At 43.6% G+C, this 13397-nt stretch overlaps 1 protein-coding gene across 4 annotated transcripts in view; it reads right to left on the minus strand.

Annotated features, from left to right (window-relative positions):
- The window catches only part of LOC105009185 (terminal nucleotidyltransferase 5C), a 55401-nt gene extending 46803 nt beyond the window's left edge, over positions 1-8598 (minus strand). For 2 of the 4 annotated variants that reach the window (XM_020045259.2, XM_020045258.2), the window contains exons 1-8: positions 7624-8597; positions 7164-7324; positions 6767-6916; positions 6542-6679; positions 6267-6318; positions 5648-5750; positions 5018-5130; positions 4133-4235 (exon numbers count right to left, since the gene is read on the minus strand). In XM_020045259.2, coding sequence (XP_019900818.1) covers positions 4133-4235; positions 5018-5130; positions 5648-5750; positions 6267-6318; positions 6542-6679; positions 6767-6916; positions 7164-7324; positions 7624-7856 — 1053 coding nt within the window. In that variant the 5' untranslated portion in view covers positions 7857-8597. Of the gene's footprint in view, positions 1-4132; positions 4236-5017; positions 5131-5647; positions 5751-6266; positions 6319-6541; positions 6680-6766; positions 6917-7163; positions 7325-7623 lie in introns of all 4 variants that reach the window. The other 2 variants (XM_034288658.1, XM_020045260.2) reach the window with 2 other exon arrangements.
- Positions 8599-13397: the final 4799 nt, after the last annotated feature.

The following is a 13397-nucleotide window of genomic DNA, read 5'->3' on the forward strand; positions in this document are numbered from 1 at the left end:
CTGCAAAGGGGACAGGACGACTGCACCGTATTGAGGGGAGGATGGATGGGGCCATGTATCGCGAGATGTTGGCCAACAACCTCCTTCCCTCAGTAAGAGCATTGAAGATGGGTCGTTGCTGGGTCTTCCAGCATGACAACGATCCGACACACACAGCCAGGGCAACTAAGAAGAATCTCAAGGTCCTAGATTGGCCTAGACAGTTTCCAGACCTGAACCTAATAGAAAATCTTTGGAGGGAGCTGAAAGTCCGTATTGCCCAGCGACAGCCCCGAAACCTGAAGGATCTGGAGAAGGTCTGTATGGAGGAGTGGGCCAAAATCCCTGCTGCGGTGTGTGCAAACCTGGTCATGAACTACAGGAAACGTATGATCTCTGTAATTGCAAACAAAGGTTTCTATACCAAATATTGACTTCTGCTTTTCTGATGTATCAAATACTTATGTCATGCAATAAAATGCAAATAAATTACTTAAAAATCATACAAGATTTTTGTTTTAGATTCCTTCACTCACAGTTGAAGAGTACCTATGATAGAAATTGCCGACTTCTACATGCTTTGTAAGTGGGAAAACCTGCAAAAGCGGCAGTGTATCAAATACTTGTTCTCCCCACCGTATACACTTTAGTCATATCATTGGAAAGGTTCAACTGACAGCTGCCCATCAGACAGATTTTCAGAATGTCAAGGTCAACAAGAGGGTACCTTAAATTAAAAATATATATAATGAAACGGAAAAACTTCACGTGGGCTCACCACCTGCAGGAGGGACCATAAGGGGATGGTGCGGAGAGGATCGGGGGGCAGTCGAAGGCGGGGGCCTAGACAACCCGATCCCTGGACACGGAAACTAGCTCTAGGGACGTGGAACGTCACCTCACTGGCGGGGAAGGAGCCTGAGATTGTGCGTGAGGTTGAGAGGTTCTGACTAGAGGTAGTCGGGATCACCTCTACGCACGGCTTGGGCTCTGGAACCACACTCCTTGAGAGAGGATGGACTCTTCACCACTCTAGAGTTGCCCATGGTGAGAAACGGCGGGCTGGTGCGAGTTTGCTTATAGCTCCCCAGTTCTGCCACCATGTGTTGGAGTTTACCCCGATGAACGAGAGGGTTGTTTCCCTGCGCCTACGGGTCGGGATAGGTCTCTCACTGTTGTTTGTGCCTATGGGCCGAACGGCAGTGCAGAGTACCCAACCTTCTTCGAGTCTCTGGGAGGGGTGCTGGAAAGTGCTCCGACTGGGGACTCCATCGTTGTACTGGGGGACTTCAACGCCCACGTGGGCAACGACAGTGACACCTGGAGGGGCGTGATTGGGAGGAACGGCCCCCCTGATCTGAACCCGAGCTGTGTTCAGTTATTGGACTTCTGTGCTAGTCACAGTTTGTCCATAACGAACACCATGTTCAAGCATAAGGGTGTCCATCAGTGCACGTGGTACCAGGACACCCTAGGCCGTAGGTCGATGATCGAATTTGTTGTTGTTTCATCTGACCTGCGGCCGTATGTCTTGGACACTCGGGTGAAGAGAGGGGCGGAGCTGTCAACTGATCACCACCTGGTGGTGAGTTGGATCCGTTGGCGGGGGAGGAAGCTGGACAGACTCTGCAGGCCCAAGCGTACTGTAAGGGTCTGCTGGGAACGTCTGGCCGAGTCTCCTGTCAGAGAGATCTTTAACTCCCACCTCCGGCAGAGCTTCGACTGGATCCCGAGGGAGGCTGGAGATATTGAGTCCGAGTGGACCATGTTCTCCACCACCATTGTCAAAGCGGCTGCTCTGAGCTGTGGCTGTAAGGTCTCCGGTGCCTGTCGAGGCGGCAATCCCCGAACCCGCTGGTGGACACCGGAAGTAAGGGATGCCGTCAAGCTGAAGAAGGAGTCCTATCAGGCCTGGTTGGCTTGTGGGACTCCTGAGGCAGCTGACGGGTACCGACAGGCTAAGCGGACTGCAGCCCGGCTGGTTGTGGAGGCAAAAACTCGGGCCTGGGAGGAGTTCGGTGAGGCCATGGAGAAGGACTATCGGCTGGCCTCGAAGAGATTCTGGCAAACCGTCCGGCGCCTCAGGAGAGGTAAACAGCGCCCTACCAACGCTGTTTACAGTAGAGGTGGGCAGCTGTTGACCTCAACTGGGGATGTCGTCGGGCGGTGGAAGGAGTACTTTGAGGATCTCCTCAATCCCGCCGTCACGTCTTCCATTGAGGAAGCAGCGGATGAGGGCTCAGAGGCGGACTCGTCCATCACCCGGGTTGAAGTCACAGAGGTAGTCAAGAAACTCCTCGGTGGCAAGGCACCGGGGGTGGATGAGATCCACCCTGAGTACCTCAAGTCTCTGGATGTTGTGGGGCTGTCTTGGTTGACACACCTGTGCAACATTGCGTGGCGGTCGGGGACAGTGCCTCTGGGATGGCAGACCGGGGTGGTGGTTCCTCTTTTTAAGAAGGGGGACCGGAGGTGTGTTCCAACTATAGGGGGATCACACTTCTCAGCCTCCCCGGGAAAGTCTATGCTAGGGTACTGGAGAAGAGAATACGGCCGATAGTAGAACATCGAATTCAGGAGGAACAGTGTGGTTTTCGTCCGGGCTGTAGAACACTGGACCAGCTCTATACCCTCTACGGGGTGCTGGAGGGTTCATGGGAGTTTGCCCAACCAATCCACATGTGTTTTGTAGATTTGGAGAAGGCATTTGACTGTGTCCCTCGCGGCATCCTGTGGAGAGTGCTTTGGGAATATAGGGTCCTGGGTCCTTTGCTAAGGGCTGTCAGGTCCCTGTACGACCGAAGCAGGAGCTTGGTCCGCATTGCCGGCAGTAAGTCAGACTTGTTCCTAGTGCATGTTGGACTCCGGCAGGGCTGCCCTTTGACGCCGGTTCTGTTCGTAATTTTAATGGACAACATTTCTAAGCTTAGCCAGGGGCCGGAGGGTGTCAGGTTTGGGGACCACACGATTTCGTCTCTGCTCTTTGCGGATGATGTTGTCATGTTGGCCCTTTCAAACCAGGACCTTCAGCATGCACTGGGACGGTTGGCAGCAGAGTGTGAAGCAGTGGGGATGAAAATCAGTACCTCCAAATCCGAGGCCATGGTCCTCAGTCGGAAAAGGGTGGCTTGCCCAGTTCAGGTTGGTGGAGAGTGCCTGCCTCAAGTGGAGGAGTATCTAGGGGTCTTGTTCACGAGTGAGGGAAGGATGGAACGGGAGATTGACAGACAGATCGGTGCAGCTTCTGCAGTAATGCGGTCGATGTATCGGTCTGTCGTGGTGAAGAAAGAGCTGAGCCGCAAGGCGAAGCTCTCGATTTACCGGTCAATCTACGTTCCTACTCTCACCTATGGTCATGAGCTTTGGGTCATGACCGAAAGGACAAGATCCCGGATACAGGTGGCCGAAATAAGCTTTCTCCACAGGGTGGCTGGGCAATCCCTTAGAGATCCCTTAGCTTGGTCACCCGGGAGGAGCTCAAAGTAGAGCTCAGCCACCCTGGAAAAAAGCAAACCCTGATATACCTAATGATATACAGGAAACACTTATGGAAAATACTGTTGGAAAGCTATAGAATTAGAATTTAATAGGGCATCTATGTTCTTCTAATAAAACTCTGATGTGAACAACAACTAGTGTACACACAAGGAAATCAGGGTTTCAGAAAAATCTGTCGGTACAGAGCCATCAGAAAATAAATATATTAACTTCACATAATACTTTCCCCCCAATTTGGCCAACAAAGAACTCAGGTGTTATTGAACAATTTCTCATGACCACACTCGTATTAAATATAATGGTCTTATGCCCAAAAACATATCTAAGTGTCCATAGTAATGTTGAATATGCAACCACCAGCTATGAGCCAGCTAAGAAAAATGTAATTATTAATCAAAAAAAATAACCAGGCATGAAAGAAAGCGAGTTAACACAGCAGTACAGCAACCTTAACTCAAAGAAATCACTATGACATCATTGGGGCATGTAAAGCTAAATTTGGCTCATGGACTCAAATCTGCATCATAGGAATAATGACCACGGTGGAGGTTTCTTATTTGCAGTACTGGGCTCATGATTGACTAGCAAGGGTTGAGGTGAGGACTTGGGAACTACGGGGCAGTCAGGACGTGTGGCCACTGGATGGCATGCCTACCATGTTCGTGTCATTCTTGGCTAGGAAGGAGGAAAGCTCCAAATCCGCTGCAGCAACAGGTGGAATGTCATCAGGGGGCAAAAAGCCTCTTCTGTCAATTAGACTGAAAGATAAGAAGCATGTTGAAAAGGTGAATCAACCAATTCCATTTGCAAGCAGGATATAGCAACAGATCATTCAAAATGCTTATGCCTCGCATTATCCACTCAATTCCGGATGGGAGAGGGGAAGGTGGGCAAATATCATTTTGTGAATCCTGATGGAAAAGGGTTTCAGTCAGTGACAATGGACGGGTTTGGTGAAAGTGAAAACAATGTAGACCTTACGACATGAAGTCATAGCACCAACACCAGATCTCATTAGTATTAAACATTTCTGGGAGATTGGGGATCTGTACCAGGAACAGGATTTTAACCAACAGCAAGAAATGCTGATGTTGTCATTATCTAGAGGGTGTAATCTGAGACATTATCCTCAGGAAGATGTTATTAGTGGCTATCACCACAACTTTCATTGGTCTGGTCCGTTAATTATCTGGCGCTTTGTGTTTCCGCATTTCTAGGTTTTGGTTATTATTTAAAGATTGCACATCATGTGTAATGTTTCAGTGTTTAAAAATACTAACCATACATTCCAGCCAAAAGAGCAATTACAGCCCGGTGCCCCAAAAAGTCAGGTAATGTCTACAGCTTTGATTTAATCTCCACTTCCTACTGGCCAAATGACAAACCCCACAGATAGCAGATCAAGAACGATTCAATATAATTGGATCCAACATTCTTGCAGAGAGTTTCCCATTGACTCCATTTAGTCTGATGGTTACAGTCTGTTTAGGCAAGTGGAATGTAAACTAAGGTGCATTGAAGATGTTCTGGCAGCACTGACCTGGGAGGCATGGGACCGCACAGAGTTGCACAGCAGTTAATAAAAATGCTATTGTAAGTATATGGGTTCCCAGAGTCCTCTGCGCCTCTTTTACTCGACCATGAGCCTTTTATCTGCAAAGACACAGAAGTGAGAAGCAGTCATAAAATCTAAGAGGATCCAACACAGAACTATTGTAAATTCAGGAGAGTAGCCTGGGGCGAACCATTGGTCTAAGTCACTGTCTCAGGAAAACATGTACCTGGGCGAGCAGATGTCTGAATCCAGCCCAGAGCTATTCTAGTCCACCCTCAGCCCCTCCTTACCTTTCCTCACTGACCTATCTAATCAAAAAGTATAAAATATGAACATAAAAAATAGTGATACTGCCAAACTCCTAAGAATTTTGAAAGGGTTGAGTGTGGCTTTGATGGTACAGCAGTAGTACCCACAACTATGGTTTTGAAAAAAGGTTAAAACCTGGCCAGCTACACTTTCACACAACCATTATCGTTAACGCCTTTCTCTCACAATGTGTTCATTATTTACAGGTAACTAATCTTAATTTACTTACTTATAAATAAAATGTCCACTTTCTCCCATGCAGTAATGATTTCAGTTCAAAGTGGTCTGGATGTTGGCTGTACTTACATCTTCATTTGTTGTGAGGTTTGAGGCCACTAAGTATGTATGGAAGCCAGAGAGGCCCAAAACAGACCAAATGGAAAAGAAGCAAATAACTAGCTCCACCACAGTGAGAAGGCCATTGTCAAGGGTCCAACAAATGAATGTGCAGGTTATCAATAATAAAATTAAAAAAACAAGACCCACATGATCATTATAATCCCAGTTGGTGTAAACTATAGGGAATCATAGCTTTGGGGCAAAAAATGCTCTAACTATGCGTCTACTGCACTGCAAAATCAATATAATTGTTATCTGCTCTGCTTGAGAAGTCTTAGAGTTAGAAATGAACTGAAAGCCTATCATAAACAACAAGACGCCTCTGTCTAGCCAGTATGACCAAATACCATGTGGACAGTACAATGTACACAAATGCCGGTGAAGTTTTGCCATCTGCCTGAAGGTTACTGGCTTAAACCATGCAAGCCTGTGCACCAGTCACTGTCAATGGGATTAATCCTATTAGATGTGATGAAGCTTAGGGCCAACGTCTTAGCAACAGGAACTTTTTATCTAGGTTGCAGCAAGGGGAGAACTGTGGTCATGGGTAATGCGATACAGAGAAGGTTTGCTGTGAAAAGGATATCTGGCAGGACTCTCCTGTACAGCCTGGACTAAGCCATTCCCTCCTTGGGATCCTGAAAAATAGAAAAGTAAAAGTCAGCAAACCACCACATAACATTCCAAAGTCAACAGTCACAGAGCAGATGGTCAACCAGGCACACGTGTGTTGGTATTCCTTTTCCAAGTTTCTGTCTCCCCATGGTGCTTCTGCATCAGAATTGCTTCCTCTTTGGGGTTTTATGCCGGGTATAGATGTGTCAAGAACTTTTTGATGTAATAAAATGACTTCATACGTACGCAGTGTGAGGTGTGTTACAACACAACCAAAGATGAAGGAGGTATGAAAGGACAGAGAGACGATGAAGCTGTAGAAGAAGCGGTAGTTGCGTTTGCCCACGCAGTTCCCAACCCACGGGCAATGGTGATCGAACCGCTCTAAGGGCAGGAAATTAAAAAATGTCAAAACTTTTTTTTAAACTTATTTTGGTTGTGTAAGAACTGGATCCTTAACTGGGTCCTTACCCACACAGTTGTCACACAGGCTGCAGTGTGAGGTACGTGGGGGGCGGAACATCTTGCAGGTAAAGCAATACTTGAGCTTCACCACCTGCTGGTTTATGAGGATTTCTTTGGTGCGCGGAGGGGGTCGGTACATGGAGGAACCTGAGGTGTCTTGAATCAAACGGATTGGTTAGAGGGAGAGATTGGTTCTGTAACGTCAATGCAATTGTGTTGTAACTATCTACATTACATATACAACAATGTTAACTAAAACCATGTTGAATGCATATTTGCTTCACTGCAAGAGCACTATTACCTGCCACTGAAACGGTTTGTGTGACCCCAAGGTATACCCTAGTAGGTCAAACTCTCTGACCATCACCCCAGTCTGTAACAGTATATCCCAAAGCTTTCTTACATATCTGTTTCTCAATGTCTGCAGCTTCATCTGGGAGGGCCCTAGGCAGGATTCCAGGGTCTGTCAAGCTGGTCTGCAGTAAAGAGATGACCACAAACAAAAACAGCACCCCACCAATCACAGGTATGCAGACAGTCAGGTGCGTCACCAGGAACGGGCAGCTGTGAGAATACGAGAATGAGCGTTTGTGTCTGTCCCGGACCAGGACCAAAATTCCTATTCTACAAGGGAAAAAACACCGAAGGTATCTATGGGTCTGCGCATGACTATTAGCTATAGTTAGTCAGCCACCTCAAATAATTGAGGAAGCCTAGCAATGAAGTAACGTTCATAGTAATACTGCTATTGTTAGCTCAATGGCAGTCTAGAGATCCACAATGTCAATGAAAACGTTACAGTTGTAAATTGTACAGACTTACCAAAACAAGGCAATATTAGGAAGCATACTGTAACTACTTACTCAAAAGCAAAGAAAAGGACACTTGTGACAACGATAAGACCGAGCGTCAGAGGGAGGATGCCACTTTGTCTGGCCAAAATAATCCGGCCGTCGCAATAAAAGCGATTTTTCCCTGGAAATACTTCCCATTTTCTTCGAAGCCTCGGTACTTTCATTTCCGTACAGGGCTGAAATGACGAGGCGGGTGTTCCAAGTGCCCTAGCATCAATTTGCTGATACTCACAATTTTTCATAATGTAAGAATGCTCAAAATCAGACAACGTTGGTTTGGTCTACAATGTCAAACTACCTACTTGTTTACGTTACGTTAGCTGGAGATTATACTAGCCACTAATATACAATTAACGTTAGCTTAGTTTAGCTATGTTTCTATTACTTCAGCTAGCGTTACGAGACGCGACTCGAGACCGTGCAAGAAACCAAGCTAAATAACGTTATCTATGTTATAACACTTTTTTTTTTTTGCTCCGAGGGCATTCAAATTAGTGACTGTATTCCTAATCATAGTTTGACAACTAACGTAAGCTATTTAGCCACCGACACCATTACATGTTCTGTAGTTAGCTACTGTAGGTAATGAACTTAAAGTTAGCTAGCTATAGCCATACAGATAGTTTGCTTACGGTCGTCCTTTGTAGTTTGCCAGCTGTCCTATTTTAGTATTTGGTGAGTATATACAATATATATTCTAGCTACTTGCTCAAGAAAAAAATTCCCATGTATTTATTTTGCCAAAAACAAATAATTGTTAAATATCGGAGGCTGTCTGTGCAGGAAGTCAGAACCAGTAGACGTGTGTTACGTCATTCGCCCGAGTATCAGCTGTGCGCATTATCGTTTACTTACCTTTCTTTTTGTAATGGTCTATAAGCTTCCCCTGGCAATCTTATTTTATATTTTATTTATCCATTTATTGATGTATGTTTTGTATGCTTCACATGTAATTTGTTCCCTTTATTTGCAAGAAAATAATAAAATAAAAAGCATTTTCGTTTACTTCCCATCATAAGGATCAGTCAAAACTTGTGTTGTTGGGAACAGCAGTGATTTGTAGATTAGAAAATATTGCCCACCCCTATGCTGCCATATCTCTACCCTGAGACAGACACTAGTGAAAGGGCCATTAACTAACCATCTGAACCCACTTGACAGTATATTGAAGTCCTTTTCCGCAAGTAAAAAAAATAAACGTCAGTTTTATCTCAAAATGTCAGGATAATAAAAAAAAAATTGTACCACTGTATTGTTTAGTGCTTGTTGCCGAAGATTCATTCACGAAATTGGGACAGTCCAATGCACATTAATTTCTGATATGCGGGTCTGTAGTTTGGATACTTTGGATAAAGTAGACATAACCACTGAGTCCTGTCTGTAGCAACCAAAACATGAAAAATAATTAATTAATTAATAAAACATTAATATAAACGCAAACAGTAATTTATACTAGTAAATGTTTTCTTGTGTTGTTGTGTGCTGTGGTATACTCAGCCATACCTCGTCCAGTTGTGTCATCTATTATTCCAAGGTAATGTGCAGAATGTCTTTGTTTATCCCTTACTTAATACATAGCTGAATTAGATAATGTATACAGCATGTTTCCTGATTATATTGTCCTGCCCTTAAGGCAGGAGGGGCTTATGGCCAATATACCAAGGCTAAGATACTGAATGCTGATTGGCTGAAAGCTGTGATATTTGAGAGCGCATATGAAAACAAGTTGTAACAAAAAAATACAGTTACTTCAACTTTGATCAAGCAAGTTAAAAAGTGTATATGTCAAATGTATGTGACATTTGTGAAATTACTTTTTGATATTAAAGTTAAGTTACATATTTCCAATAACGTATTGTGTACTTCAAGGCTTGTTTGCAATTAAATAGTGTTTCAGTTTATCTTAGGAGCAAATAGGTAACCACCAAAGAGGTGGTTACAATAAAGGAGAATCCCACCACAGAAGAGCAGTGGGATGAAACAATTTAGTAATGCAACTGGATTGGATCTGAATACAATATAACAGTAGAGACAGTTGAGTGCTCTGTGGGAATCAAACCCACATCCCTGGTATTGCAAGTGCCATATACAGGTCTGATACATCTGGTAGACTTCTTTACATAATTTACTATAATTAATAACTAATTGTTGCTGTCACTGTAACTGCTGTTCCTTTCATAGTAATTGAAAGTAAAAATTAAAAGCTTTCCATACATATCATTCAAACCAGCAAATAGCAGTTGCTACAATTACTTAGCAAGTTACAGAATGAAAGATCAGCAGCGAAATACCAAGTAAATTAAACCATAATGAATCACCAATTACTGAGTCAGAATGATAGGTTGAATGCTTGCTTCATTTTATTAGACATATAGCTTGGGTTTGAATGTTTGGTTACACTCAAACATTACTCCTACAAGTAGATATCTTCAGTGCATATTAATTTAGACAGGAGCCATCCAAAACGTCCTCTTCTGTGCCCTTGGCTTTCAGAAGATCTCTCCACTGAAAGTAAGAGTATAATTGGACAGTGTATACCAGAATATGATTACCTGTAAGGTAGACATAAACTTGATGAAAGCAAACCTGATGAGGCCTTAATAGCAGTCTCCCTCTGCATTTCCTTCAGCTGAATTCTCCTTTTTGATGGTGTGATATGAATTCCTCTGTGTGAATGCTGTGTTGATATACAAGCTCATCAGTAAATAATTCACCAAGTTATGTCAAAATCGCCCATAATAACATGTATGTCATGTTTGTAAAACAAACATGAAGTCACTGCCTTAAAATGAATACGTGAAACCGCCAGTATTTGGGGATTTCTAGATACAACCAAAGAAGTTAGGACGCTGAGTAAAATGCAAATAAAAACAGAATGAAATGATGTGTGAATAATTTCATCCCTATATTTAATAGAAAATAATACAAAGACAAACTATCAAATGTTGAAACTGAGAAATCTTTTTGTTTTTGGAGAAATAAAATTCAGCCTGGAGGACGCGGCATATGATTCCCAAAAATAATATCACATTTTGATTTGTCAGACCAGAGGACAGTTTTCCATTTTGCCTCAGTCTATCTTAAATGAGCTCGGGCCCAGAATACATGGCAGCGTTTCTAGATCTTGTTTATATCTGGTTTCTTCTTTGCATGGTAGAGATGCAGGATAAAACTGTGTTCACAAACAATGGTTTTCGGAAGTGTTCCTGAGCCCATGCAGTGATTTCCAGAATCATGTCTGTTTTTAATGCAGTGCTGCCTGAGAGCCTGAAGATCACAACCATCTAATGTAGGTTTTCAGCCTTGTCCCTTGCGTACAGAGATTTCTCCAGAATCTCTGAATCTTTTAATGATATTATGTATCGTAGATTATGAGATCCCAAAACCCATTGCAATTTTACACTGAAAAACTTTTTGCCCGCACAGTCTTCCTCAGTTGCAAAAACAGCACAGAGGCCCTTTGATCCAGTTATATTTGGATGACATGTGGGCCATTCTATATTATTGACTTTGCTGCTCTCTGGATATGGTGGCCGCAGGTTGTTACTGTGTTTTGTGATAGGTGTAAGTGTTTTGTTAGAAGCCACAGTTGTGAGTCGTCTGTTACTTAACGGGTATGAGCTGTCTGTCACTTTGACTTGTTAAAGGGCAGTAATCCACCTGACTGGTACAGTGGGGAGAACAAGTATTTGATACACTGCCGATTTAGCTGGTTTTCCTACTTACAAAGCATGTAGAGGTCTGCGGAATCTAAAACAAAAATCCAGAAAATCACATTGTATGATTTTCAAATAATTAATTAGCATTTTATTGCATGACATAAGTATTTGATCACCTACCAACCAGTAAGAATTCCGGCTCTCAAAGACCTGTTTGTTTTTCTATAAGAAGCCCTCCTGTTCTCCACTCATTACCTGTATTAACTGCACCTGTTTGAACTTGTTACCTGTATAAAAGACACCTGTCCACACAATCAAACAGACTCCAACCTCTCCACAATGGCCAAGACCAGAGAGCTGTGTAAGGACATCAGGGATAAAATTGTAGACCTGCACAAGGCTGGGATGGGCTACAGGACAATAGGCAAGCACCTTGATGAGAAGGCAACAACTGTTGGTGCAATTAGAAAATGGAAGAAGTTCAAGATGACGATCAATCTCCCTCAGTCTGGGGCTCCATGCAAGATCTCACCTCGTAGGGCATCAATGATCATGAGGAAGGTGAGGGATCAGCCCAGAACTACACGGCAGGACCTGGTCAATGACTTGAAGAGAGCTGGGACCACAGCCTCAAAGAAAACCTTTAGTAACACACTACGCCGTCATGGATTAAAATCCTGCATGGCACTCAAGGTCCCCCTGCTCAAGCCAGCGCATGTCCAGGCTCGTCTGAAGTTTGTCAATGAGTGGCCTAGCCAGTCTCCAGACCTGAAACCAATAGAACATCTTTGAAGGGAGCTGAAAGTCCGTATTGCCCAGCGTCAGCCCCGAAACCTGAAGGATCTGGAGAAGGTCTGTATGAAAGAGTGGGCCATAATCCCTGCTGCAGTGTGTGCAACCTGGTCAAGAACTACAGGAAACATATGATCTCTGTAATTGCAAACAAAGGTTTCTGTATCTGCTTTTCTGATGTAGATTTTTTTTTTTATTACAGACTTCTACATGCTTTGTAAGTGGGAAAACCTGCAAAATCGGCAGTGTATCAAATACTTGTTCTCCCCACTGTATGTTCTGGGGGAGATGTGGAGTCTGACTCCTGTTGTGAGAATGGCTTGTAAACTTGCTGTGCCACTGCATTAGCCAGCTCCATGACTACAAGCTTCTGCTCGAGCTTGAACGCATCTTGCAATGCCTTTGCCAAGTCAGGCTCTATTACCATATTTTTATACACTAATCATGTCAACGGAGCATAGCGTCGGTGTTACATTCCTGGTGCTCTGGTGACCAAAAGTTTGTTATAAAATCTATGATTCTGAGGATAAGATCTTCATAGAAATCTGCAGACAACACCAAGGAAGCATTGGTGTCCGTTTTAGGTCTTGATGAGGTCAAACTGTCAATGTGACCATCACTAGAGGGTTCCTGAGGTACGTTAAATCATCCTGTCTTGTTACTATCCTCAGGGGCCATTGGTGTTGTTTTTGAGATTTGCTTCTTTTTAAACTGGGGCTTCAATGCACTTTTCATTTGCTCCCCATCTTTCTGGGCCCAAAAGGATGTCTCACTATGGCCAATGGCCTGTGTCTGACTGGGTTCCCCCTCATTCCTGTCTGCCTGAGTGGCTTGAATGTGAGGTTCCTCTTCAGCATGCATGGCTGTCTTGAATGAGGTTGTCTCCAAGAAATATCTTTTTATCAGACTAGCAGCCTTGCTGTGCCAGGGAGGCTCAGGTTTCACTCCTTTATACCACATACCTTTTTTCTCATCTGAAAAAGATAAGAGAAAAAAGACAATGTTGTTGAATTATTATTTATATGCAGCCTGGCATATAAAATAGCCAGTTCTTTTAGTATCCCTGTGACTGGTCAAAAGCTTGAAGACCAAGCAAATCATTTTATTCATAATGCATCATTATTTATCCAAATATCTTTGTTCACTTTCAAATAAACTACTGTTAAAATTAAATATGAGTTATACACTGAAGCCCACTTCCCAAAGGATACAATTACTCCACAAAAATAAAGCTTTTGTAAGCTTTTGTAATAATATATTTTAATCAACTGCCTTGTTGGAAGGTCTAACAGTTTAAGCCACTAAGGTGGTCTAGCAGTCAAAGCTGCTGCC

This window comes from Esox lucius, chromosome 20 (assembly GCF_011004845.1).
Source record: "Esox lucius isolate fEsoLuc1 chromosome 20, fEsoLuc1.pri, whole genome shotgun sequence".
Lineage (NCBI taxonomy): Eukaryota > Metazoa > Chordata > Actinopteri > Esociformes > Esocidae > Esox > Esox lucius.